This window comes from Cucumis melo, chromosome 12, assembly GCF_025177605.1.
Source record: "Cucumis melo cultivar AY chromosome 12, USDA_Cmelo_AY_1.0, whole genome shotgun sequence".
Classification (NCBI taxonomy): Eukaryota; Viridiplantae; Streptophyta; class Magnoliopsida; order Cucurbitales; family Cucurbitaceae; genus Cucumis; species Cucumis melo.
The window spans coordinates 9,010,394-9,038,137 of record NC_066868.1 but is presented as its reverse complement, the minus strand read 5'-3'; the positions used below and the strand labels follow the sequence as shown (position 1 = coordinate 9,038,137).

The 27,744-nt window shown below is 36.5% G+C and overlaps 2 protein-coding genes across 3 annotated transcripts in view; both read left to right on the top strand.

Moving 5' to 3' along the window:
• LOC103500868 (vacuolar fusion protein MON1 homolog) overlaps nt 1-22,895 on the top strand; it is a 43,044-nt gene extending 20,149 nt beyond the window's left edge. Inside the window, exons 5-14 of the mRNA XM_008464312.3 lie at nt 7,105-7,206; nt 7,400-7,521; nt 8,041-8,173; nt 8,266-8,357; nt 9,477-9,558; nt 19,089-19,153; nt 19,878-20,177; nt 20,305-20,396; nt 21,005-21,069; nt 22,622-22,895. Coding sequence (XP_008462534.1) covers nt 7,105-7,206; nt 7,400-7,521; nt 8,041-8,173; nt 8,266-8,357; nt 9,477-9,558; nt 19,089-19,153; nt 19,878-20,177; nt 20,305-20,396; nt 21,005-21,069; nt 22,622-22,717 — 1,149 coding nt within the window. The 3' untranslated portion in view covers nt 22,718-22,895. The remainder of the gene's footprint in view (nt 1-7,104; nt 7,207-7,399; nt 7,522-8,040; nt 8,174-8,265; nt 8,358-9,476; nt 9,559-19,088; nt 19,154-19,877; nt 20,178-20,304; nt 20,397-21,004; nt 21,070-22,621) is intronic.
• LOC107992036 (uncharacterized) lies at nt 633-3,497 on the top strand. Of its 2 annotated transcripts, XR_007815778.1 has the most exons (3): nt 633-1,739; nt 1,828-2,635; nt 2,736-3,497. XR_007815778.1 is itself a non-coding variant. In XM_017047616.2 (2 exons), exons 1-2 carry the CDS (start codon nt 1,523-1,525, stop codon nt 2,124-2,126), a joined length of 516 nt encoding a protein of 171 aa, XP_016903105.2. In that variant the 5' UTR covers nt 633-1,522; the 3' UTR covers nt 2,127-2,641. The 2 variants fall into 2 exon arrangements, 1 of the variants encoding a protein (XP_016903105.2); XM_017047616.2 differs by lacking the exon at nt 2,736-3,497 and having other exon boundaries at nt 1,828-2,641.
• Nucleotides 22,896-27,744: the final 4,849 nt, after the last annotated feature.

The following is a 27,744-nucleotide window of genomic DNA, read 5'->3' as shown; positions in this document are numbered from 1 at the left end:
TCTATGGCCATCCAGTTGGTGGATGAACAAATTGAAACTGGGACTGTCTCAATAGAGATCCAAAAAGTTTTGAATGAATATGTTGATATAATGCCACTTGAACTGCCAAAGTCATTGCCTCCTCGACGGGGGATTGATCATGAGATTGAGCTTGTCCCAGGAACCAAACCCCCTAGCAAAGAATGCTTATCGAATAGCTCCACTTGAGTTAGCTGAGCTTAGGAAACCGTACGAGTTGTTGGCTATCAGATTTATCAGACCTGCAAAAGTGCCCTATGGAGAGGCGAGGCGACGATGAAGAGGTGCGCGCCTTCCTCCAGACGCAGTAGGCGCGGGCTTTATAATGTGGGCTGGGCTGTAATTAAAAAATAAAAAAAATTTATATCGTTTTACATATTATATTTACCTATTACGTGTAACTTGGGTGTGAAGAAACGAAACGACGGCTCGACTTCAAGACCCTTTCTGCGGCTGACAACGAAACGACCTTCGTTGAACTCCTTCCTCGATTGCTATTCCGCCCCTTTCTGTACAATTTCTGCCCCTTTCTGCGGAAATTCTGTCACCGGCGGCGGCGCCGGCAAGGGCCACGACACCGACCACCTTCTTCTTCTTCTTCTTCTTCTTCTTCTTTTTCTATCCAATCTTATTAAAAAAAATTCCTTTGGTGCTGCTGCTGTGCTGCCATTACTCTGTTTTTTGGTGCTTCTTTTTCTTTTTCCATCCAATCTTATTAAAAAACAATCCTTGGTGTTGCTGCTGCCCTTACTCTGTTTTTTGGTGCAAAAACAAAGGAGAAGAGAAGACAAAGAATTCAAAACATGGCTGATGAAAGTTCTAAAAAAGATCCAGCATGGAAATATGGTCGATTGCAAAATGACCAAGATATAAATACGTTTGTCTGTGGATTTTGTTCGAAAGTAACAAAAGGAGGGGTGTATCGATTGAAACAACACCTCGTTGGTGGTTATAGAAGTGCCACAGCTTGTAGAAAATGTCCGGATCATGTGAAGGAAGAAATTAAAGATTACATGTCCAAGAAAAAGGAGATCAAAGAACAAAGAAATTTGATTGTGGACATTGATGTACAAGATTACGGTATCGAGGATGAAGATGAAGGGAGTATTAGTGTAAATAACAGAGCAACATCAAGTGGCTCGAGCTTGAAGATGTCAAGACGAAAGGGTTCAATGGATGCATTTTTTACTCCCAATCTAGAAACTGGGGTTCAAAATAGATAGAACGACAAAGGAAAACAAACTTCGTTGAATGCAGCGTACAAGAAGGAAATGAGGGAGCACCATCCAAAGAATTGCTCGATGGTTTTATGATGCAGGAGTGCCTTTGAATGCTTGCACATATGATAGTTTTGCCCCTATGATTGAGTCAATTGGGCAATTTGGTCCTGGATTGAAACCACCAACATATCATGAGTTGAGAGTCCCATGTTTGAAGAAGGAATTAGAAGCAACAAATGAGTTGATGAGCAGCCATAAAGCAGGCTAAGGTTGGATGCACTGTTATGGCTGATGGGTGGACCGATAGAAGAGATAGGACATTGATTAACTTTTTAGTTAATATTCCTAAGGGCACCATGTTTATTGAGTCCATCGATGCTTCATCTTATGTGAAGGATGGAAAGAAGATGTTCGAGCTACTTGACAATTTTGTAGAGCGCATTGGAGAAGCAAATGTTGTACAAGTAGTTACTGATAGTGCCTCAGCAAATGTGATGGCAGGTAAGAATGTAAACTATTATGCTAACAGGGAGATTGTTAGATTTAGTGAGTTCTATGCTAAATGTATACTTATTTTCTTTGTTAATAGGGAGATTGTTAGAAGCAAAGCGACCACAATTAATATGGTCTCCATGTGCTGCTCATTGCTTAGATTTGATGTTGGAGGATATATACAAGATCTCCAATATTCGCAAAGCATTGAAAAGAGGCATGGAGATTAGCAACTTCATCTATGTTCATCCTGGATTATTAAACATGATGCGACAATTTACTAACCAAAAGGAGTTAGTTAGACCAGCCAAGACACGCTTTGCTACTGCTTTTCATTACATTATCGAGTATACATCATCAAAAGAACAACTTAAGGAAGATGTTTACTTCAGATGAATGGAAGGATAGCAAATGGAGTAAGGAGCAACAAGGAAGGCGAGTAGTTCAGACTATTTTGTAGGCTAGTTTTTGGACTACAATTGTGTTTGCTCTTAAAGTATCTGGCCCACTAGTTCGAGTTAGGTTGGTTGATGGCGAAAAGAAGCCACCTATGGGATATATTTATGAGGCCATGGATAGAGCTAAAGAAACTATTGCTAAGTCGTTCAATAATAATGAAGAAAAATACAAGGACATTTTCACCATAATTGATAGAAGATGGGAGCTTCAGTTGCATCGTCCTCTGCATGCAGCGGGGTATTATTAAAACCCGTCATTCTATTATTCGAATCCTAGCATCCAAGAGGATGATGAAATAGTTAACGGGCTTTACTCATGCATAACAAAAATGGTTGCTTCATTAGACGTCCAAGATAAAATACTTGCAGAACTAAGCAAGTATAAGAGAGCTGAAGCATTGTTTGGACAACCTTTAGCAATCAGACAAAGGGACAAAATATCTCCAGGTAAATTTCAACTAACCGATTAGTCGATTACTCAACAATAATTATTTTATTAATATATATTTTTTGTTTGTACGTTGTACCTTGTACCTTGTACCTATAGTGGAATGGTGGGATAATTTTGGACAATCAACTCCAAACTTGCAAAAGTTTGCTATGAGAATTTTAGGTCTTACTTGTAGTGCTTCTGGATGCGAACGTAACTGGAGTGTGTTTGAGCAGGTTAGTTAGCTTTCCTCTCCTTTACATGCGAATGTAATTTTGTTGATTCACTGACAGTGACAATGAAATTTTCTAATTTTGTAGCTTCATAGTAAGAAATGAAATAGGCTTGCTCAAAGTCGTTTGAATGATTTAGTGTTCATCAAATACAATAGAGCATTAAAACGTCGATACAACCTTCGAGATATCGTTGATCCCATCTCTTTAAGAGATATTGATGATAGTAACGAATGGTTGATTGGAAGATTGGATGATGATTTTGAGGAGGAGGGTGAGCTGGTATTTGACGATGATACTTTAACGTGGGGTGATGTTTCAAGAGCTGTCGGAGCAAAAGAACCAACCTTCTATTCTAGAGCTAGGGCCTCAGGAGCGACTAATGTTTCATGTTCATCCTCGTCTACTACACAACCCACACCCAAACAAATAAATTTGGATGACTCTGATCAGGAAGAAGAAGATACCGATGGCTATAAGTCCAACGAAGGAGTGAATGAAGATGAGCATCAATTTAGTGATGATGAGTTTGATCTTTAGGAATGAACTTTTATTTTGATTGTTGTTGAATTCTGACTAGTTTTCTATTGTGTTTTGTTTTTTGGGTAGAAAACTAATATTATAATATTTTATACATTAGAGTTAATTCTCATTTCTACATGGGTTATTTACTTATATTTTATACATTGTTTGTCCTTTCAATTTTGTATGTATGTATGTGTATATATATATATATATATATATATAATGCGCCTCATGAAAAAAAGCCCGCGCCTTTTTGTGCGCCTTGCGCCTAGGCCCCAAAGGACCATTGTGCCTTAGTGCGCCTTGAGCCTTTAAAAACACTGCTCCGACGGTGTATAGACTACAGAGCTTTAAACAAGGCTATAGTTTGAAACAGGTATCCTCTCCCGATCATGAATGATTTGTTTGTCCAATTGAATAGAGCTCAATACTTTATAAAGCTTGACCTTCGGTCGAGCTATTACCAAGTTCGGAAAGCACAGGGGACGAACCGAAGACTACTTATGTAACAAGGTATGGGCCTTCGAGTTCCTCGTCAGGCATGACAAACGACCCTGCAACCTTTTGCACCTTGATGAATCAGGTATTCCACGAGTATTTAGATCAGTTTGTGGTGGTTTATCTTGATGATATTGTGGTTTTCAATTCTAGCCTTGAAGAAACCAGGTCCATCTTCAGTTAGTCTTTCACAAGCTCTAGTAGAATTAGTTATATGTTAAGAAAGAGAAATGTGCTTTTGCTCAACAATGTATCAATTTTCTAGGTCATGTCATCGAATGTGGAAAGATTCAAATGATGAAGATAAGTTGCGAGCTATTAAGGAATGGAGAGCCCCTACTTCCGTGACAGAGTTATGTTCCTTTCTTGGATTGGCTAATTACTATCACTGGTTCATTGAAGTATTCTTTAGAAGGGCTGCACCATTGACTGAGTTGTTGAAGAAAGGTACGACTTGGAGATGGCCAATCGAATGTCAAACTGCTTTTAACGAATTAAAGGTGATGTGGGGTCGTGTCCTCAGATTGGTTGACGTATCTAAGTCGTTTGTAATTGAGATCGACACGCTTGGGTCACCAATAGCTTAAGAAAGCCGTAAGCTTAATAGTGCTGAGAGGAAGTATACTGTCTTCGAGAAAGACATGCTTGCAATGGTCCATTGCTTGAGGGCCTAGGGGCAATATTTACTGGGTTCACCATTCGTGCTGAAATTTGACAACAGCGATAACTGTCACTTCTTCAACCAACCTAAGTTGACCTCTAAGCAATTGAGGTGGCAAGAATTTTTAACTGAATTCGACTTCAAGTTCGAGCACATAAGAGGAACTGACAATCAAGCTGCCGATGCTCTCAATCGTAAAGGCCAACATGCGGCCCTGTGTTGCTAGCCCCTATGCATACGAGTAAAGTTGATGCATCGATGCGCGACATCATTAGGGAATTTATCCAGAAGGATCTCTCTGCCCAAGCTGTTTTTGCGCTAGCCAAAGATGGTAAAACAAGGCAGTTTTGGGTCGAAGAAGACTTGTTATTGACGAGAGGAAACTGATTGTATGTTCCGAAAGTAGGTGACCTGAGGAAAAAGTTGCTGCATGCGTGTCATTACACACAGTGGGCAAGCGATCCTGGTTGGCAAAGGATGTATGTGCTATTGAAAAAAGGCTACTTTTGGCCTAATATGCAAGATGAGTCATGAAGTATACAAAGACGTGCCTCATCTGCCAACAAGATAAGGTCGAGAAAGCGAAAGTTGCTAGGAAGAACCCTTGCCTGTTTCGACGAGACTGTGGGAGAGTGTCTCCATGGATTTCATTACCCATCTCCTAAAGGTGGGTGACCTTGAGTCTTGGTTATCATTGATCGGTTCTTTAAATTCACCACTTTCATCCCCACTACCAAACTATGTTCTGCTGAATTTATTGCACAATTATTCTTTAAGCATGTCGTGAAGTTGTGAGGAGTCCCGACGAGCATCGTGAGCGACTTGGATGGTAGATTCATTGGTACCTTTTGGACTGAGTTATTTGCTTTCTTGAGGATGAGCTTGGACATATCCTCAAGCTACCACCCTTAGACTGATGGCCAGACTGAACGATTCAATTGTGTGCTCGAGAAGTATCTGCATCATTTTGTTGATGTGAGACAAAAGAATTGGGTCCAGTTATTGGATGTGGCTCTTTTTGTTTTAACGCTTAAACTAACTCGTCAACGGGGAAGAGTCCCTTTGAAATTGTAAGTGGAAGACAACCCTTATTGTCTCATATTGTTGACCATCCTTATGCAGGGAAAAATCCACAAGTTCACAACTTTACAAAAGAATGGAAGTAGACGACAGATATCACTCGAGCTTACTTAGAGAAAGCCTCGAAAAGTATGAAAAAGTGGCCTGATAAGAAGAGGCATCCTCTTGAGTTTCGTGCAGAAGATCAAGTCCTCATCAAGCTGAAAGCGGAGCAAGTTCGATTCAAAGGGTATAAACACCAACGTCTCGTCAGAAAATATGAGGGACCTGTGGAAGTCCTCAAGAAGATAGAAATGCATTGTATAGGGTGGCGTTGCCTGCATGGATGAAAATCCATCCAGTAATTCATGTGAGCAACTCAAAACCTACCATTAAGACCTCGACGACAAGCAGCGCAACGATTGTGTACGAAGAACCTCCCCATGTAAGAAACAAGTTGGAAACGTGTTGAAGACCTTGACGTGGAAGCAGAAGATTGAAGAGTTCTAGCTTCGCCAGTGGACAGGGTCGTTAATTGTTTAAGTAGGTGAGAATATCACGAGCATGCTTGTCCAAGGCGTTGTTTGCCTATGGCCACATGCCCGAACATTCTCAAATCACCTTATTTTTATGTTTTGTACTTAGTTTAGTTTATTGCTTTCCTTTTGTTGTCACTGACCTAGGGTGTGGCACTTTGTACTTTTCATATGTAAGTATGTCAAAGCTAAAAAAGTTTAAAATGTACTATAGGGGAGACATAGTAGTTGAATCCTCGACCAAGCCTTGTTGTACTCTTTGCAATCTGAGTTTTCTTTGCAATTAACAGTCTTCACTGCTTTCTTTAACAATGTTTTCAATGCTTTTCTTTCTCTCATGTTTTATAAAACCAATTTCTCTCAAAACGTGAAGGGAGGCTACATCATACTGTGAGTTTGTTCGCGACTTTCGGATTTTATACAGCTGACTTGTTCACCTAGTTAGAACAAGTGCCGCACAATCGCCCGTTCTGTGTTTGAAAGGTTACGATTGTGACACTATGCGGGTGTCAACCTAGTTGAGATGTCCGGGTGCACTTGTTGATCCTTCTCTTAGCATTTGCTCATTGTATAATCCTTTTGTACTATGAGCTATTAGCTCTTATTTTTATTAATGTACGAGTGTGTTTCTTTTTAAAAAAAATAAGTAAATAAGTAAAAAGATGGACTAAAACCTGAAAAAGGGTGTTCGCATTGTCACCAATATCAACCAGAGTAATGTATGTGTGTGCAAAATTTGTAGGTACGCCGTATCTTTTAAATTATCCGTATGCACATGTTGTTTCTTCATTTTCAAAGAATTATCTATGCTTGTAAAATTGTCTTCTAGCGCGAATGTACTTTTGTAGTGAAACTGGAAATTGGAGGAACAGATCCTGTTTTCTGTTTTTATTTTGTTTTGTTTTCTTCTTCTTTCAACTTTCATATTTTGCTTCTGTTATATTAAATCACGGTTATTATTTCCCCATCTCCAGGTTGTTTTTCTTGTGAAGGGTCCAATTTACTTGGTTTGCATCAGCTGCACAGAAGAGCCTTATGAATCATTAAGAGGCCAGTTGGAACTTATATATGGTCAGGTAACTTTGGTTTTGCTTGTAACCCATTGAAATATTTCTTCTTTTCTTTGGTCTTTAGCTTTTGTACATGCTGCTTTTCTGTGCAACTCAAGTGATAATCTTTCTCATTGTATGCTTAAGTTTTTATGAACGAAGTATTTGTTGCCGTCATGGTTTCTTCACATATTTGATATATTGTAATACGTGCATGCAGATGATACTTATTCTAACAAAGTCTGTAAATAGATGTTTTGAGAGAAATCCCAAGTTTGATATGACTTCCCTTCTTGGAGGAACGGATGTTGTCTTCTCCTCTCTCATCCATTCATTTGGTTGGTTAGTTTCAGCACTCTTGACCTACCTATATGTTTTTCTGGATGGGAAACACAGCCTGTTCTTTTTCTCCATGTAAACTGCTGCTCTTTTTTGAACTGTTATTCTGTTCTGCATTATGCTAAAAGATGGAACCATCCAGACCTCTCCAGTGTTACAAGGCATCTATTGACTAGGATTTTGAATGGAAATATTGGACATGGTTTCACATTTTTGTTAAATAAATATTGTAGTTTCTGCGTCAATACCAATAGCAGTGTATATGGATTTTAAGATAATCTATGTTATTATGTACACACGTAACCTAGCAACTTCCCCCTCTTTTTGGCTTTTATTTATTTTTTTGAGTCAGTGTATTAGTTCTATTTTTCTCTCCATATAAAATGTATTTACAACTATTCTTATCATCAAGTATTGTTCGGGTGGTTGAACTTTTTGATATCATGTATCAGTGAGGGGCAGTAGAATTTCATTTTGGATGTTTTTTTTTTCCTTAGTTCTAATTGATTCATCCAACTTCAGGAACCCTGCTACTTTTCTTCATGCATACACTTGTCTTCCTCTTGCTTATGGTACAAGACAAGCTGCAGGTGCAATATTGCAAGATGTTGCTGATTCAGGCATTCTTTTTGCAATTTTAATGTGCAAACATAAGGTGATCTTTCATCTTCTTGGCCCCCTTGGTGTCCCTTGGCTCCACACATCATTTTCTCCATAGAATTTATAAGAATTAGATCTAGATTGCAGGTTATCAGTATTGTTGGTGCTCAAAAAGCTTCTCTCCATCCTGATGATATGTTACTACTTGCCAACTTTGTGATGTCGACAGAATCCTTTAGGTAAGTTTCAAATTTTAGGTTATATTATTCTCCGTCATTTAGACAACCAAATTTGCATCCAATGTAAGCTCAATAAATTTACTTTGGCACAAGTTTGGTAAGTCTATCTATTTTCTTATTTTCTGTAACAATGTGCGGTGAGGGTGGTGCCATGATTTACGAGAAATCTTCTGTAACTTGCTCTTATCCATTATCCTTCAGGATGATTGGTGTTTTTGTATTTTGCTTCTATTTCTGAGGGGAGTCATCTGCTCTCGGCTCTTAGGATATCCTTGTTTTCTTTTTGTTCAATATATTATTTCAGGTTTCTTATAAAAAAGGGGAAAAAAGCCTCATGCTTTATGGACTCGAGACATGAATTTTTTTTTTCTTTTTCTTCTTGGGTAATTATGGTCTTGCTCAAGTTCTCCACAATTGGAAGGCCTTGATGTTTCAGTTCTTTTGGGGGAGGGGCTTCATGCCTCTGCACCTTGGCTTTCCTTTTTGTGACATGGTCCTGTTTCTAATATAAAAACAGTTGTGGTGGTAATGTTCTGTCCTTATTTCTTTGCCGTCTTTGGACACCTTTGCTACTCCATGTAAGAGATTGTAACGTTTCTTATACACATGCATGCTTTACATGCTTATATCTATGCATGTGAATACACAAGCACATTATCACATGATAGATTGAAGTTTCCCGTTTTCTTAGATTTAAGCTATTTTCGTTACTATGAGATATTCATTTGATTTAAAAGGCAACGTTGATGTCTTCTTGAAATTCCGAACAGGTTTCTTCACCATCTTCTATTGTCTGTTCTGTTTTACATTCCATTCCCCTGTTTGTCAAGATTCAGTCTTTTTACAACTGCATGTTAGGTTCTTCTGATGTGTAAATGTCATTGACTAAATGATCTGTGGATGCTTTAGATATCTTCGATTTGGTTGATGTGGAATATCTTAAATTGACACGTCTTATCAATAAATAAGTGGTTACTTAGACACTATTCTGTGGAGTCCCTTCTGGTAATTGAAGCTCTTCTTAGTTGTGGGCTTGTCTTTTTGTATTCTCATGCATTTTTTTTTTTCATTTAGAAAGTGACTACTTTTTCATTTTATCTTTCCTCCCTTGTAATGCAGGACATCCGAGTCTTTCTCTCCAATATGCCTTCCAAGATACAATCCTATGGCATTTTTGTATGCATATGTTCATTATTTTGATGTGAGTGAGACTAATACTTCAAATTTTATTGGGTAAAATACACTTCATCTAGGATTTAAATTTAGTTTTTTATGTGGTCCCCGAGTTTTAATAGGTAACACTCTTGTTCCTTGAGATATGAATTTTGTTTCTATTTGGTCATTGATGTTTCAAAATTGACACGTTTGGTTCCTCCAATTTAAATTTGATTTCTAATTTCTCCTTGAAGTTTGGCCAAAATGAGCATGTCAGGAGGGAAATATATTGTCATGAAAGTTTTGCGATGCAAGTGTGGGGGGTATTTTATAACTACGTTAGTGATGGAGAAGAGATGGAGAAGAGAGCATACCTTTTTCTTTCTTTAAAACGGAAACAAGCCTCTTTAGGCTAAGGAAGGAAGAGAGAACTAAGGAAGTTATCAGAGTACAAGAGTATTATGCTCGTATTATACTAAGAGCAGAAGAACTAGGGAGAATATAGTCTAAGATGAAAACTTAGGCGACACAAAAAATGGCAACCTAAAAAACGAATTCAAACAGAAAAGTAACAAGCAAAACAAAGCCTCTCCGAGACGATACATCTGTAGAAAGCTAAATACAAAACAAAGCTTAAAAACTCTCTCAAGTGAAGCCCATTCGATTATAAAAACTTGCATGCCCAAATCTTCAAGACGAGATGAGAAAGAGAAGCGCCAAGAGAAGCAACCGGCTGCCCCAAAACTGTCTTGTCAATGCCATCCAAAACCCAGAGGAACTTGAATAAATCTTCCAAAACAAACAGAACTTGATTCCAAAAGAACTCAGAAGATACTCCACTTTGGCAAGCTAAAAAAACGGAGACAAAACACAAAAACAATATCAAGCAAGCTACCACAAACAACAAAGCTTTACTCAATAACCCATTCGGGAGAAATCAGGGAAAGACAGAAGTTGGTCTAACAACTGGAGGGACTATGATGAACACCAGGAGAATCAAACTAGAATAAATCCGCAATCAGCAACTATTGGCTTTAGATGATCTTGTATTTCGCAAGACTAGGGAAAAGGGCGAGTAGCAGGAAGCAGTTTTTAAAAATTCAGGTCTTCCTTGCAGTGGAATAGGGCATTAAGATCTGTTTCTAAAGACTCAAAATGTCTCTGACTCTCAAACTCGGCTGATTATCAATATGCTCCATTTCCTCACTACTAACCCTGAAAGGAGAGTCGAAAGAGTACTCACCCTTCTTTCTAGAGGGTCGGGGAGCCCCTAAAAATTTCACCTTCGAGTTGGACAAAGAAAACTCAGAGTACTTAAATTGCGTAGGATGAGAGGAGTTAGAAACTGACTTAGTAGAATTTGTTAGAAAAAACATTTCATTCTTGAAGTTGTTACATCATTCTTGATGTTGTTACATCAATTGGTATCAGAGCGAAGATCCATTGCGCATTCTTTCTTGGATCAATCTTCATGGATGTGGGAGCTTCCCTCTTCAGTAAAGACCATGGATATTAGATTGACAAATGTGGCGAAGTCAGTAAGTGAAATACAAGATGAGATAGGTGAAATCCGCTCCATGTTGGGACAAATTCTGAAAAACATGAGCATCCAATCTGGTAAAATCAACCGAGAGCATGCTGAAACAACTCTAAAAGGTGGAATTCGAATCCAAGGAAAGCAAGATTCAGGTGATGACAGAGCTGCCAACATTGATTTTGCGGTTAATAAAGATGAAAATCCTACAAGAAACCCTGGAAAAAACAAGATTGGTGAAGCTTGCTTTCAAGAAATAAGGATGAAGACAAACCAAATCCAAGAAACTTGTATCATGCAAGATTCCTACCACAAGAACACATTCGGGGAGAACTTACAATGCAAGATTCCAACTCTTCAAGTGAAGGAGATAATTATTACCATACTGTTTGTGGTAGAATGGGATTGAATCAAGGGAGACACAACCTTCATCAAGAAAATATGGAGTACAAGATGAAGATTGATCTTCCTAGCTTTGACGGCCGAATGGATACGGAAGAATTCTTTAGATTGGGCTTTAGAGGTAGAAAATTTCTTTGAATATGCCCACATTCTTGATGACAAGAAAATTAAATTGGTGGCCTTTAAGTTTCAAAAGGTGCTTCGGCTTGGTGGGACCAATTAGAAATCAATCGTCACTACCATGGTAAGTCTCCCATCAAATCTTAGCCAAAACTTTTGAAACTAATGAAGAAACGGTTCCTTCCTATCAATTATCAACAACAACTATATTATCGATACTAACTTTGCAAACGAGGTAATCGTTCCATCTTTGACTACATGGAAGAATTCCATTGTTTAGGAGCCCGAAACAACTTGCTTGAAATAGAACAACATGTGGTCTCAAGATTTGTGCTAGACCTTTGAGATGAGGTTAAAAAAGTTGTCAAATTACATTCCATTGCCTACTTATCCGATGCAATTTCTCTAGCCACTACAATTGAAGAAGCTCTGCTCCAAAAGTTATCAGAACCTATAAAAAAGGCAACCTTGGGATCACCAACAGCTGCAATCTCAACCTTTTCGAAGAAATTCAGCGGAAACCCCTTGGCAAACTCAACACGCTGCAGTTGATCTAGAACAATCAAAGACAGCTGTTGGTATTAAAAAATAAGTCAATCCTAAGGGAAATGATGCAATTGCGGCCAAATGAACAACCAATCCTTATCAGCGCACCATTCTTGGAAAATGTTACCGTTGTAGGCAGCAAGGACACCCTTCTAATGAGTGCCCTCAAAGGAAAACTATCGCACTTGAAGAGGCTGATGTTGGGAGGACTTCCTTGATGAAACTAACCCTTTGGATGACCCTGAATTCTTGCAACCCGATGATGGTGATCAGCTCTCTTGTGTCCTCCAACGCGTTCTCATCACACCCAAATCTGAAACTCCTTCTCAATGACATGCACTTTTTTGCACTAGGTGCACAATTAATGGGAAAGTTTGCCAAGTGGTCATTGATAGTGGAAGCAAAATATTGTCTCAAAAAGTTGATCAATGCTCTTAATCTCACATCCGAGCCACACCCCAATCCTTACAAGGTAAATTGGATAACAAAGAAAGGAGAAACAACAGTTACGAAATTTGCATAGTTCCCCTTTCCATTGGCAACCCCTACCAAGATCAACTTGTTGGTGATGTTTTGGAAATGGATGTGTGCCACATTCTCCTTGGCCATCCCTGGCAATATGGCAACAATGTTATACATAATGGTCATGACAATACTTATGAATTCAGCTGGACTGGAAAGAAAGTTGTTCTTCTATTCCTTGGTACAACCATAATGCCAAATAAGGTACACTTTTCTTCCTCTAAACCACTTTTTCTTTTATCTCAAGGTAAAGATTTTCTACTTCTTAAACCACATTACTCCTTAGCCTTTGTAGTCAAAGAAAATGCCATTCCATCACACCCCAACCAAGAACTACATCCTCAGGTCTCCCAACGTCTCTTAGATGAACCTACTAACTTACCTCCCCTTTGAAATATTCAACATCAAATTGACCTTATACCGGGTAGCACCTTACCTAATTTGCCCCACTATGGAATGAGTTCTAATGAATACACCTTCCACATAGAAATCCGAAAACTCTTGGACAAAGGTCATATACAACCTAGCCTTAGCTCTTATGCAGTCCTAACTTTACTTGCCCCAAAAAAGGATGGTTCTCGGAGACTTTATATTGGTAGTCAAGCTATTAACAAAACTACTATCAAATATCGTTTTCCAAGTCCTGGACTACCCGATTTGTTAGATCAATTAGGGGGAGCTTCTATCTTCTCCAAAATAGACCTTAGGAGTGGGTATCACCAAATCAGAATTTGACTAGGGGACAAACGGAAAACAACCTTTAAAACTAATTAGGGTCTCTTCGAATGGTTAGTGATGCCATTCGGTTTATCCAATGCTCATAATACCTTTATGCGCCTCATGAATTAATATTTGAATAAGTTTGTTGTAGTTTACTTTGATGATATTCTTATATATAGCCAAACTCATGATTCCCATGTTGACCACTTACATGATGCCCTAAGCTGCAAAGGTGCTCTTCTAACTTTACTTAAGAGTGAAATTATTACTTTTTCTCACATCAAAGATTTATATTCAACTGATATTGATTTTCAATACATTTGGTCTAAATGCTCCAATCACCTTCCGGCTAATGATTTTCATATTTGTTATCTTTTAAAAAACGACACTCTGTGCATAACACAAACTTCCCTTAGGGAATCTCTTTTAAAGGAGGCTCATATTAGTGGTTTGTCTGGCGACTTTGGTAGAGACAAAACCTTAACAACACTTGCCTGAAATTTTTTTTGCCCTCAACCAAAGAAGGATGTTGCTAATTTTGTTAAACGATGTTTCATATGCCAAAGCTCTAAAAGATCTAGTTCCAACCAAGCTTTTTACTACCCTCTCCTTATTCCCACAAATATTTTGGTAGACCTTTCTATGGATTTTGACCTTGGTTTATCTAGAACCCAACGTGGTTATGATTCTATTTCGGTTGTTGCGATTGTTTTAGCAAAATGGCATATTTCTAGCATGTAAGAAGACTTATGATGCTTTGAATGTTGCTAATATTTTTTTAGGGAAATTGTTTGCTTACATGGCATACCAAAGAGCATTGTTTCTGACCTGGACGTTAGGTTCATAAGTTACTTTTGACACTCCCTATGGAAATGGTTCAGCACTAACCTTCTTTTTAGCTTCACTAGCCACCCCCAAACGAATGGCCAAATTGAAGTTACCAACTGTACTCTTGGTAATCTACTTCGTTGCTTAAGTGGAGATAGGCCTCGTCAATGGGATCTCATTCTTGCACAAGTCGAGTTTGCTTTCAACGACATGTTCAACCGCTCCATGGGCAAATGCCCTTTTGAAATCTTCTAAACCCAAGTGCCCCGCCTCACACTTGACCTTGCCAATATACCTGTGTTGATCTTAGTGTTGAAGCAACCCTTATGGTTGATCGTGTCAAACAAATTCACGAAGAAGTTTGTTGACATCTAGAAGCTTCTACTGCCTCCTACAAACTTTAGGCAGATATCCATCATCGGCCAGCCGTTTTTTAGGTTGGAGCCTCGTTATGATTCACTTAAAAAAGCACCGTTTACCTACCATACAACATTCTGAACTCACCAACGAAAAGCTTGGTCCTTTTCCTAATTTAGCCAAGTTGGGTCCAAATGCCTACCGCATTGATCTTCCTCCAACCATGAAGATTAGTTCTACTTTCAACGTTTTCGACATGTAGCCTTACCATCCCCTGGATCAGTTCCAACTTGCCTAATCAAACTCAGAGTCGAGTTTGTTTCTGTTGGTTGGGTGGAGTTGATGTAGGAGTTGTAATTAATTGTTAGTTATTTAACATATAGTTTTATTTTTTGTACGGTTTCTTGATAACCAACCAGCCCTCCATTTTTGTATAAATAGGCCATTTGGCTTCCCTTTCATAATAATAAAAAGATAGAAAAAACATTGCATTCTTGAAGTTGTTACATCAATTAGGCATTAAGAAACTAGAGTATTCAAAGTGTTGAAGATGAGAGGAATAAGAATCTAACCTATTAGCTAGCTTGGATTTTAGAACAATAATTTTCTAAAACACCATGATTCAGCTCAGGGAACAACTTTTCCTTGATGGGACTCGATTTAGTTACTTCCTTTGGTCTCTTTCTTCTAACAAAATTATTGAAAGCAATTAACAACAACCCGAGACTTACGTGAAAACCCGAGAACCGGGAGAAAAACCATGATACTTTAGTTTTTATTATTTTTCTTATGAACGAATACAATAGGTACAAAGAGAGAGAATAAATAGAGTACAATAGGAGTAAGAAAGGAAAAAATCTAGGAAATATTTAGGAAATAAAATCTTATATATTGTTCTTTCCAAAAATACTCTAAGGGCAAAGCCCTACTAATTCTAACACTCCCTCTCAAGTTGGGACGTAAATATCAATGAGTCCCAACTTGCTAACGCAAAGGTCGAAGTGTGGTCTGAGAAGCCCCTTGGTAAGAACATCAGCAACCTGTTAGCTTGAAGGAATGTACGGAATGCATATGCTTCCATTGTCAAGTCTTTCTTTGATGAAATGTCGATCAATCTCAACATATTTAGTTCTATCATGTTAAACTGGGTTGTTAGCAATACTAATAGCGGCTTTATTATCACAAAAAAGCTTCAATGGTGTCTCACATTCCTGAAGAAGATCTGACAAGACTTTCTGGAGCCAAATTTCCTCACATATTCCAGACTCATAGCACTGTATTCAGTCTCGGCAATGCTCCTGGCCACAACATTTTTCTTCTTACTCCTCCAAGTTACAAGATTGCCTCAAACAAAGGTACAATAACTGGAGGTAGACTTTCTATCAATAACAGATCATGCCTAATCTAAGTCAGTATATGCCTCAATGGTCTTTCTATTTGTTTTTCTAAACATCAACCCTTTACCAAGTGTATTTTTCAAGTATCTCTGGATTCTGTTAACAGCTTCCATATGTTTCTCATAGGGAGCCTGCTTAAACTGATTGACAACACTCACAACAAAGTAAATATCAGGACGAGTATGGGATAAGTAAATTAATTTACCTATAAGGTGTTGATATTGTTCTTTATCAACTGGAACTTGATCATCAGAGTTTCCTAGTTTATAGTTGAATTCAATAGGAGTATCAGCAGGACGACATCCCAACATACCTGTCTCGGTTAGCAAATCAAGGGTGTATTTTCTCTGAGACACGGAGATACCTTTTTTAGATCTGGCCACCTCCATTCCAAGGAAATATTTCAGATTTCCCAAATCCTTGATTTCAAATTCATCACCCATTCTCTGCTTTAGTTGACTGATTTCTGTTTGATCATCTCTAGTCAAAACACTGTCATCCTCATAAACTATTAGAATAGCAATCTTCCCTGTCTTGGAAGCCTTTGTAAATAAAGCATGGTCAGAGTGCCCTTGATTGTACCCTTGGGACTTGACAAAGGTAGTGAATCTGTCAAACCATGCTCTCGGAGACTGTTTCAAACCATATAGGGATTTTTGGAGTTTACACACATGCTAACCAAATTGGTCTTCAAATCCTGGCGGGTGGCTCATGTGGACTTCCTCCATAAGGTCTCCATTCAAAAAAGCATTCTTAACATCCAGCTGGTATAGAGGCCAATCTTTGTTCACAGCAACTGGAGAAAAGGTTTCTGAATAGTCAATACCATAGGTCTGAGTGAATCCGTTTGCAACTAACCTTGCCTTGTGTCTATCAAGCGTACCATCTGCTTTGTATTTGAGAGAGAACACCCATTTGCATCCTATAGTTTTATGTCCCTTGGGTAGAGCACAGATCTCCCAAGTTCTATTCTTTTCAAGAGCCTTCATCTCTTCCATAACAACATTCTTCCATTCAGGACACTCTAGAGCAGTGTAGATATTTTTTGGTATTATGGTAGAGTCAAGGCTTGCTGTAAACGCTCTAAATTGTGGAGAGAGATTATCATAGGAAACATAGTTGCAAATGGGATGTTTAGTGCATGATCTGGTACCTTTTCTCAATGCAATTGGAATGTCAAGAGAGGGATCATACTCATCAAGTTTCCTTGTATGACTCTATTCATCTTCATCGTTACTGGTTTCTATTCTAACCTCAGTCTCATCGTCACGATTCTTTAGTTTCTAGGGTTTCGTTATTGCTTTCCTTTGATACCATATTGAAAGCAATTAACAACAACCCGAGACTTACGTGGAAACCCGAGAATCGGGAGAAAAATCACGATACTTTAGTTTTTATTATTTTTCTTATGAACGAATACAATAGGTACAAAGGAGAGAATAAATAGAGTACAATAGGAGTAAGAAAGGAAAAGATCTAGGAAATATTTAGGAAATAAAATCTTATATATTATTCTTTCCAAAAATACTATGAGGGCAAAGCCCTACTAATTCTAACAAAAATACTTCGGGAAGGGCTTGAATAAGTGTGAGTATTTCCTCACATTTGGTTGGCGCTTGGTCTTTTGTTTTGAGGTATCCCTGCCCGATGAAGAAGACAAAGAAGATTTTGAGAGGGAAGAGGAGGAGCTACTTGAGTGTTTTCTGGACAAGGTCTTGCTTGATTTTGTAGTGTCAAATGATCGAGGAACTAACGGAACTGAATAAACTTGGGGGCAACGATCTGCTGTAGGAGGAGCTCAAAGTGTTTGTAAGAGGGCCTTGTGACTGATAGGCTACCTTTGCTGAAAATTTAAAAAAATTGGGCGTTTTGGCATTTAGTCTTTTGTTAGCTGCAAAATTAACTCTTAACTTCCTATTAGGTACCGAAAAGGACTTAGCCAGCAGATCATTACTCACGAGTGGCTCTTGGAATTCAATGGGTAAGACAGGTGGCACAGCAGGATTTTTCTCTTTTCTCACTAATTGCACCTCTTCATCTTCCATACTTTTGCTCCCTTCTGAATTTGAACGGTCATCTGAATTACTTAACGCCTTAGCGAATAACAGCAAACTACCTTTAACGGAGTTCACAATTGCTGGAGATTTGACAAGATTGCTCCCTGTAATCAGAATCTTCCTTGGACTTTTGGTGAAACTCCGATGAGGTCTGTATCAACCTTCTAAGGATTCCTTTGAAGGTTCGAGTTCAACCTTGAAGGGAGATGGAAACCTAACTTTTGACAAGGAATTTCTTCATCAATCATAACCTGATTTAAACAAACCATATCTACAGGATTGGAAAAATCATATATGAAGAGATCTCCACAAACCTTGCTGGGCGGATTGATTGATGAGATACCACCAAAATGTAAAAGTATGTTACCTCTCTTATCATCTGCACATAGAAGGACATGAATGAAAGATCTTCCGCGAGTATGAGGCAAGACAAGGCACCTCAATATCCAGCCTTTTTCAGATCTGAATTTAGAAACTTCTACCCTTCCCTTTTCAACTTTTTCTTTTTTATAAAAATAAGAATCTTCTGATCTTCAACTCCATTCTGAAATGACCTCAAGAAACCAAATAAGCTGTGGGTTCAAAATTGGTAGATTTTTGTTGGCGTTGACGTCTTCCACCTAGAAAATACCAGTCTTGTGCCAAATGTAGGACAGGTTGTCTATTTTGCATCCTTCGACATCCATTTCTAACTTTGAATACACAGAAACAATAAACTGAAATTCGCCAGAATTATGAACTGTCTTGCGCTCGCCAGAGAAGTTTGGTGCATGGTCAGAGGGCAGCTGTCACCAGAAAGAGAGAAGTCAAAGAGGGAGGAAGGAGGAAGGAGGAAGGAGGGAGGAGAGAGGAGAGAGGAGAGAGGAGAGGAGAGACAGAACTTTACATACCATGTTTGTTTTTCACTCTTATTTAACACTAGTGTCTAATTATTTCCTGGGTAAACTGCTGTCATTTGGAAGAATGCAAATATTGTGTTGTTCTTCATCGATTGAGCTCTGTTAATTAATCGGTTTTATAGTTTGTATGAGTAATTATGTTGTTCTATATACTATCCTCACTGCATATTGACGGAATAAATGTCTTGTGGCAGGTTAACACTTACTTGATGCTCCTTACAACTAATTCAGATTCCTTCTATCACTTAAAAGAATGCAGGTGAATTGGATTGTCATGTATCTGTACGATTAGAGTGTGTTTGGATGGCTCATAATGTAAAGGGTTTGTAATATAATGTAATTGAAAACCCATGTTTGACTGAACATTTTGGGCCTGATTTGTAATACCAAATTTATTCCGTTCCTTCTGTTTTCAACCCGATCTTTTTTCTACCGTTTTCACGCTTCACAACCTATTTTCATTTTGCCCTGGACTCTTCCTGTATTCCAACACCCCTCAAATTACTAGTAATCCCAGTTGCATTCCAGCTCCCCAAACATCTCCTTAGAGTTTCATTTGGCTGTCAACTTAGGCAAAAATGGAACTTGTTTTTACCAACTATAATGTTCTTGTTTTCTTTAAACCATGGAAGTCCTGTCCTGCCAACTCTAAATTGCATTTAACTTTGAGCAAATTACTTTATTCTTATCAAGAAAAATTTTATCTGATCCTCTTTATCATGTATTTAAGTTAGGGTGATGCACTGTATAAGATACCGTGATTAAAATGCATATTGAAGCAAACATAGAATGACAACTAAAAATTCTGTCTAGATTTTGGCCAACGATAACCTCATTGTGCCTTTCTGATTATTTTAAACTCGAACCAACAATTACTGCAATCTTTCTTGTTATTCAAAGACTTCTGTTGGTACTTATTCAATCATTGATAATTGATACTATTTTCCCTTTTATGCATGTTTTGAAAAATGGTGACAACAAAGGATTCGTATTGAGACTGTCCTTTTGAAGTCCAATGTTCTTAGTGAAGTTCAGAGATCCATGTTAGATGGTGGGATGCATGTTGGAGATGTGCCTGTCGATTCTTTACCTCGTTATAGAACTACATCTCATTTGGGCCAACAAAGAGCTCCATCAGAATTTCCGGAAAGATTCAAGGAATCTAATGCTGGGATGGGTGGTCCTGGTGGTCTGTGGCATTTCATTTACCGCAGTATATATCTCGATCAGTATGTATCTTCTGAATTTTCATCTCCAATTACCAGCCGTCAACAACAAAAGAGGTATTTTTGGCAAATTTCGAAGACCATACAGTAACACTTCGATACTTTTTGAAGCCCTTCTTACTAAGGGTTTTTTAGATAAATTTTATTTCTTCACGCATTTGTTTCGATTTCTTTATTGTTGCAGATTGTACAGAGCATACCAAAATATTTATGCTTCTATGCATGATAAAGAAATTGGCCCTCACAAGACCCAGTTTAGAAGAGATGAAAACTATGGTACGTTTGTTGTTTTCCTTTGACATTTCCAATTGGATTCATTTAATAATCTATTTTTGCATAATTGGTACTGCACTTGCACTCTTGATGGTAAGGTTTTTTTTCTTTTCCTTTATTATTATTATTGTTTTTTCTTTAAAATTCATAACTTTTTCTGCCACAGTGCCATATCTGTTTTTCGTCATTGTATTTCTTTACATCAGAACAGATGTTTTCTTTTGACTTGAGTTTGTCTCTTATATTTTTGTTTTGATAATCCATCTCAATCAATTTCTGTTTATTACATCTCGTTTACCGCCAATCCAATGTCTTGATAAGAAGTTTGATCTTTATTGGAGTTTTAGCCTTCCAAAGCCTTAATTGAAGTCTGCTCCAAGTCCAACATCTTATTAATGTGGCATTAACATCTGACAGATATTTATATAATAAGAACCAATACCTTCTAATTTGCAGAATCTTGTATCAGGGGTATGCTTAGGTTTGAAATATGCAATAGCGGAAAGAGTAGCCCGTGTCTCTTTTAGCTGCTTTAAACCCATTATTTGCTTAGATATAAAGATATGTGAACACAATGGCATTCAAGTTCTAATGATGATTTTTATTTACAGTTCTACTCTGCTGGGTCACCCAAGATTTTGAGCTTTATGCAGCATTTGATCCATTGGCTGATAAGGTATTTCTTTTTGTTGGTTTATGGCGACCATGTTCTTACTTCTTGTTCTTTCTTGAATGTCGTTATGGGGAATTTTGATTTGATCTTAGTTTGTTAAAAAGAAAAAGAACAGCAATTTTGATTGATGTTTGGAAGTTCCAAACTCGAAATTGCTAACAATACAAGATGAACTTTAATTATTAGGAGCTCAACTCTTCAATACTTGAACAGTATAATTAGATTAACTCCTAATTTAAAAAACGGTGCTTGGACATGGTTTAGCATACATGGTCTTTGTGAATGAATATTTTTGTCCTTCAAAACTTGAAATGAAGGGAATGAAAGATCGAAGAAATAAGAATCTTGAAAGATATTCTGGAGACCTTATGAGTTATTTGGAGGTTTCTGTTTCATGTATCTAGTTGGCTTATCTGCTTATAGAGATTCCAATTTGAGTAGTCTCTTTTACAGATCAACCTTTTGGAGTTTTCTTGTCGTCAATTCTGATTTCATTATCTGCGAAAAGAAATAAAACTCCATCTCTTTGATTGTTCACTCATATTAGACACATGGCTTTTTCGGTTTTATCCATGTTCAATATTAGGCTTTGATAAGTACATTGTTGTCATCTTTACTATTTCTTTTGCGTACTTTGTTATACAGCAGCAAGTCTTACTTTGCACCCACACTAGTACTTTACTATTTCTTTCGCCGACTTTTTGCGCCCACACTCTAACTTGTTTTGACAAGAAAGAAAAGAATGAAAACAAAATTTTTCAGACATTAAAGTATTAATAGTGCTAAAAAATAAAAAATTACAAACTCCGCAAGGGAGTAAAGAAATACTATTACCATGGAAATAAAAGGCATTCCAGTTTAAGCATATCTCTTGTAAAGAAAAATCAACTAAAGATTTGGGAAGAGAACAAATGAGGAGGACTTAAATCTAATGGACTCGAAAGATTTATCCATTGAAGATGCTTTTTTTTTTTTTTTTCTAGATTCTCTCCCTTCCCAACCATAGTTTTGATTATCAAGCTTTCCGTGCACTAATCCATCCGAATTCATGCTTGTTGACTTAAAAAACTGTGTTAATCCATAATAAGTTTGGTCTTGGCGCCAACAAAGCTTACCAGTAAGTGAAGATCGTTATCCTTGGAAACAAGGGAAAACACCCAGTGTACCTACACTCTTATTAATGCTACTCTGATTCTGACCCTGCTTATATTGGGATGATGGCGATCTGGTAGAGGTTTTCTGAATCCTCCTTCATAGTAAAGGAAAACTTCGCGGGCTCTTGTTTGTGCTCAAATGGACATTTTAGGACAGACTTAAATGAGAGAGTTTGGAGCCTCTCCCTTGTTCTTTAACTCTTCCTTGCTTTTTCCTTTTTTCTCTCTATTACTGTCCACTGGAACTCACCCTTCTAATTTTTTGTTTTTCCCCCGTACTGTTCCCTTTATTTGTCTGTGTATGCCTGTTGCCTTTTTATTATGTTTCCCTTGGTAATGTGAATTTGTTTTCCTTTGGGAGAAAAAAAGCTTTTCTGATTGTAGAACTTATGATTTCACAGGCTTTGGCAATAAAGATCTGCAATCGAGTTTGTCAATGGATCAAGGATGTTGAAAACGAAGTTTTTCTTCTGGGTGCGAGCCCATTTTCATGGTAACACTCCATGTACTATAGTTTTTTTGTATTCATGTTTATACACATCCACGGTCTTGCCTTTTATTATTGTAGAGTAGGCTAGCTCATAAAAAACTTGTATTCAATTTAATTCCATTTATTGGAAAAATAGGTATACATTATATTAGTGAAAATCTATGAAATGAAGAGCTCTTTTGCTATGTATTATACAGGTAGGTTTATTACCAATAGTTCTTACCAATTAGACATTGAACAATAGAAAAAGGGAAAAACTAAGCATCTTTATGCTCTAACCTCCAATTTTGAATGGAGGGTTTAAATCTGTTGAAATGCATGTGGTATGAAGTCATTAGAACTGGGAGAATGTTATAACCTGGAGTTGAAATAATGTACGTTAAAGTTGATGATTGTACACGAAATCTCATCTGAGTTCGGATGATTTAAATGTAGAGGTTATGGACCACAAGTGTGTAAATGCAGGTCCCCCCCTATGGCTCTGAGTTACAAAGCTTTTTTTCACTTGGGGGATTAGATTTCTAGTTCAACTCTTTTTTCTTTCCAAGAGAACAAAATCCTTTCTACTGTTTGCCCTTTCTATGATTGTTGGAACTGAACATTTAAGTGGGTTTTCGTCAACTTCTGGTTCTGCTTTGCTTTTTAGCCTGCCAAAAGGATCCGAACCTCCACCTTAAATCTGCCTTTTTGAAAAAGAAGTATTTCCCATAAATTTAGAAATTTAAAGATCATCTATCAATATTTGAAAAAGGACTTTTCTTTTTAAAATGGAGCACCCAATACGTGTATGTTTTTTTTCTCCTTGTTTTTGAAGTTCTCATTGGGCACTCTAACCAATAAATTAAACACTCAAATTTATTGTGTGATAGTAATTGTGGCTTTGAAAAAGGTATAGAATACAGTAGTAAAGGGACAATGAATTTAATATATATATATATATATGTGTGTGTGTGTATGTGTGTGTATGTAATAAAAAAGTGTGAATTGTCACTTTATTTTGTTCAATTTGCCCACTTCTTTAATCTCTTCTTTTTATTCTCTATTTGTTATGTTCTGTCAAATCAACAAGGTATGTCCAACAAGTATAATGGTGCTATTGTTGGGGACGATAGTAACATCATTAACCTCATGTAGTTGTTATTATTTTTTAAAAACATATGTAGCTCACTTGTTTTTCTCCCTTCTTTCTATTTTCTATTTATTATGTTATTTTCTTCTTTTGTTAGCTGAATTGTTTGGTTAAAAGGTCATACATTACTAGTGATTTCAATTCAAACTTAGAAGTTATATAATCGAATATGAAATTATTATTGATCATATGTTAAGATTTTAACAATAATTCATGAGTAAGATAAAAAGGCATATATCATTCTAATTGTAAATTTGCAATATAGGATTCATTGAATTCTCATACCCAATAATAGGTTTGGTTAAGAATTTATTGTCATCCAGCTATTGAGAGCTTGTTAATCAAGCAATATTTTGTAATCTATATTGCAAACACGAAATATTGCTATCATATTGGTTTAAAGTATAACAAAATCAAATTATCTACTAAGAAGTATTATTAAGGTCAGACTATACAAGTTTGGTCCTGTTAGTTTTGGATGATGTGATTATTAAACTTCACCATACAAGTTCGGTCCTTTGGCTTTTGATGATCTGAATAGAAAATTTCATTATTGTAAGAAGCTTTTAAGACATTACTAAATTTTTAAGATTGTGTCTATCTAATTCTAGTCTATGTAGTTTACAATCAATATTGTGTATCTAATTCTAGTCTATGTAGTTTACAATATTGTTTTTAACAGACCGTAGCACTTTTCAAGTATGTCTCAAGGGAACAAGGATATTTGCTTTTAACATTGGGTTCAATAAGTTTTCTAAAACCTTTCTTTCACTCATTGCTTGACCTATCCTAAATTTTACTCGTTAGAAAGTTTTGAAAGTTAATGGACACAACTAAAGCCTTAGGGATGAATTTAAAATCTTGGAGAATATTTCAATTTATATAGTTTTTGAGGCTTTTTAAACTAATAGTCGTATTGATTTTAATCTAAAAATTTGTTAAAGGGGAGACTAGTTTCACGATAATAAACTACACCTTTTTTTCTACCACTATTGTATTAAAATGAATTGGTTTTCAATTTAATTCAAGAAAATCATAATTTAACCTACTTTAATCATTAGGGAATAAAGTTGACGGAGAGAGAAATTGGATTTCATTTTAAAGATATTAACATATTCTTTGTGTGTGGGACCAACGTTATAAAGAAGAGAGGAAAAAATAAGAGATGTAATTGGAAAGTAAGAAGGAGGGTAGGAGGATTGTTGCACACCCATGTTTGCGGTGTCTTAATTAACCAAAAAACGAACTAAACTATTCCAACGTTTCTCCAATGTTTACTGGTGAGGCCATCAAATCATTAATTTGCATCCCATCACTTTTTCATTAATTGCTCTCTTTTTCGCATATTTATTTATTTATTTTACACGTTCCTTCGTTCTTCAACTCAATATCAAATATTGGGTCAATTCTAAAAACTATAGTAGTGCCTTCAACTTTCAATTTAAAACATTTAGTTCTTAAATTGAGTTAAATTAGATCTTCAAACTTACGTATAATAAATTATAATATTTTTATAAGTTTGAGAGTTTAATTTTACGACATATGTGTCCAATTTTCAATTTTACTATAATTATAAATTTGAGAGTCCCATTTTAACACTTGTAAAAGTTAGGTGGTTTAATTTCACAATTGAAAGTTTAAAAATGTAATTGCAAATAACAGCATACTTGAGAGATGAATTTTGCAATTTGTCCTTACAACGATAATTGCGTGATAAAGATCGAACCTTCCATCTTTAAGGTTTAAGGACATATACTTACTATCGAATTAAGTTCACTTTTGTCTATATTAAATTATAGTATACTACTTACTTGTTTTTACCTTTTGACACGCTGTTAAATGATATTATTCTCAAGTTTAAGTTTTATTTTAATTGTCAAAACTTATAAATTTGTTCTATTTTTATATCTTTAATTTAGTATCTAAAGGTCCAAGTTCGCGAGGAATTAAAATATTTACTTCTTCCCTAATTGTTTTTAAAATAAATAATTTTAGTCCTTACTATCTCAGTTCTTTTACGACAATCCACTTATGTCTTTAAAACACAATTATTAAAGTGTACTATTACTTTCATTTGGGGTGATTAATGATATATTTTGGAATGATAATAAGTGAAAAATGTGATTTAACACTTTTAAGATTACTAACAACAATGTACATAAATATTATTGTTATAGTCAAAATGAGCATAACTCAATTAACGTCTAGTATGTATTAGCAACTAAGAGCACATTTGAAAGATGTATTAGTACTAGTACAACTAGTACACAAACTGTTTCAAGCTTGGATGCTAATATTGATTTTGATTTAAATGAAAACGTGGGTGAAGATTTTGTCTACGACACGATTGTTGAGGAATTTGAAGATGATGCTACTACACCTTTCGAACAGGGGTCTTCGGAGATTGATATCTACTTGTTGGAAGCCAATGTTAGGACCAAAGGTGATTTTGACATACTACAGTGGTGGAAGATGAACAGTGATCGATTTGAGGTTCTTGGTCGTATGGCTAGAGATATTTTTGCTATTCTAGTTTCTACTATAGCGTCTGAGTCAGCTTTTAGTACTGGAGGGCGTGTTGTTGACTCATCACGTTGCTCATTGGCTCCTAAAACAGTGGAGGCTCTCATATGTACTCAAAATTGGCAAAATTCTGATCTAATAGATTTTCAAATTCAGCATGAATTGGAAGAGGCTTCAAAATTTGAAGAAGGTATTATTCAAATCTTTACATGATATCTTTTGTAGTTGTACTGTGTAACTTTAGTGAAATCTTAAATTATTTAATAAATTCTTGATATTGATTATGTAGGATTCTGGGTGGTTATGAAAAATGAAAAGGAACTTGAAGACCTTTCAGATTTTGATAAATTATCAATTACCGACTAGGCGATTACTAACTAATTATGATTCAAGACTTGTAATATTTCTATCGACTACTAGACTATCATAGTGTTTGTTTATGTTTGACTATTTGTGACTCTTAATAGTAATGTGGTGAAGTGAATTGAACTATGATGTATTTGTAACTCTTAATTGTATTTTTTATTTCACTTTGGTAGTATGTTAGTTTACATTCTTATTTTTATGTTGTTTATTTTATTGATTTGTGTAAGAATTATGAACTAAGAATTGAAATAAATAGAACTAGATTATATTTTTTACATAAATATATGATTTTAAGACAATATAAAATATATATCATAGAGACTAGAGACATAGATATTTCTATTGAAATTAAAAAGAAAAATAAGTCATTCTTATTTTTAAAAATCGTTTATCAAAGAAAGCAAGAAACACATAGAGAAAGGAAGGAAGGAAGGAAGGAAGGAAGGAAGAAAGAAAAGAAAAAGAAGGAAAAGAAAAACCTACCGAACCGATCGACGATTGGACTGGCTGATTTTCTTGGAAACGACGGCTCAAGCCGGTTTTCCAACTTTCGTGCCGACTTGTAGTCGGTTCGGGGGTGGTTTAGTTGGAAAACCGACCCGACCGCTCGATGCTTACCCTTAGTGCCAACCTACCCAACCTATTGGTGGGACGTGATGAGGATTGACACTTCCTTGCGACCACTACATGAGCCGTGCATTCCAGGTGAACAATTGAACAACTTGTCATGATTAATTATGATTTAAACTTTTAATATGTATAAGAACTAAACAATATAATTGTTTTCATGCAGAAGTAATCACAGATGAACAAGGCTGCTAGACAAAAGTAGCCTTACAATCGTAAGAGTGGGTCAAAGTCGTTTCTACATACTAAAATAGTTAAACTATTATAACCCTTAGATTATAATGACAAACTCAGGGTCCTAAATGTCCTTACAGGTTTACACATTGAGCATTCAAAATTTTAATGCTTTAAAAACGTCCCGTTTGAACATCGATAAAGAATAAGCAATG

Excerpts from the sequence above, each read along its gene's own strand:
- LOC107992036 (XM_017047616.2), top strand. The coding sequence starts at position 1,523 with ATGGCTGATGGGTGGACCGATAGAAGAGATAGGACATTGATTAACTTT. Across the intron at positions 1,740-1,827 it reads CTCAGCAAATGTGATGGCAG|GGAGATTGTTAGAAGCAAAG; the intron begins GTAAGAATGTAA and ends CTTTGTTAATAG.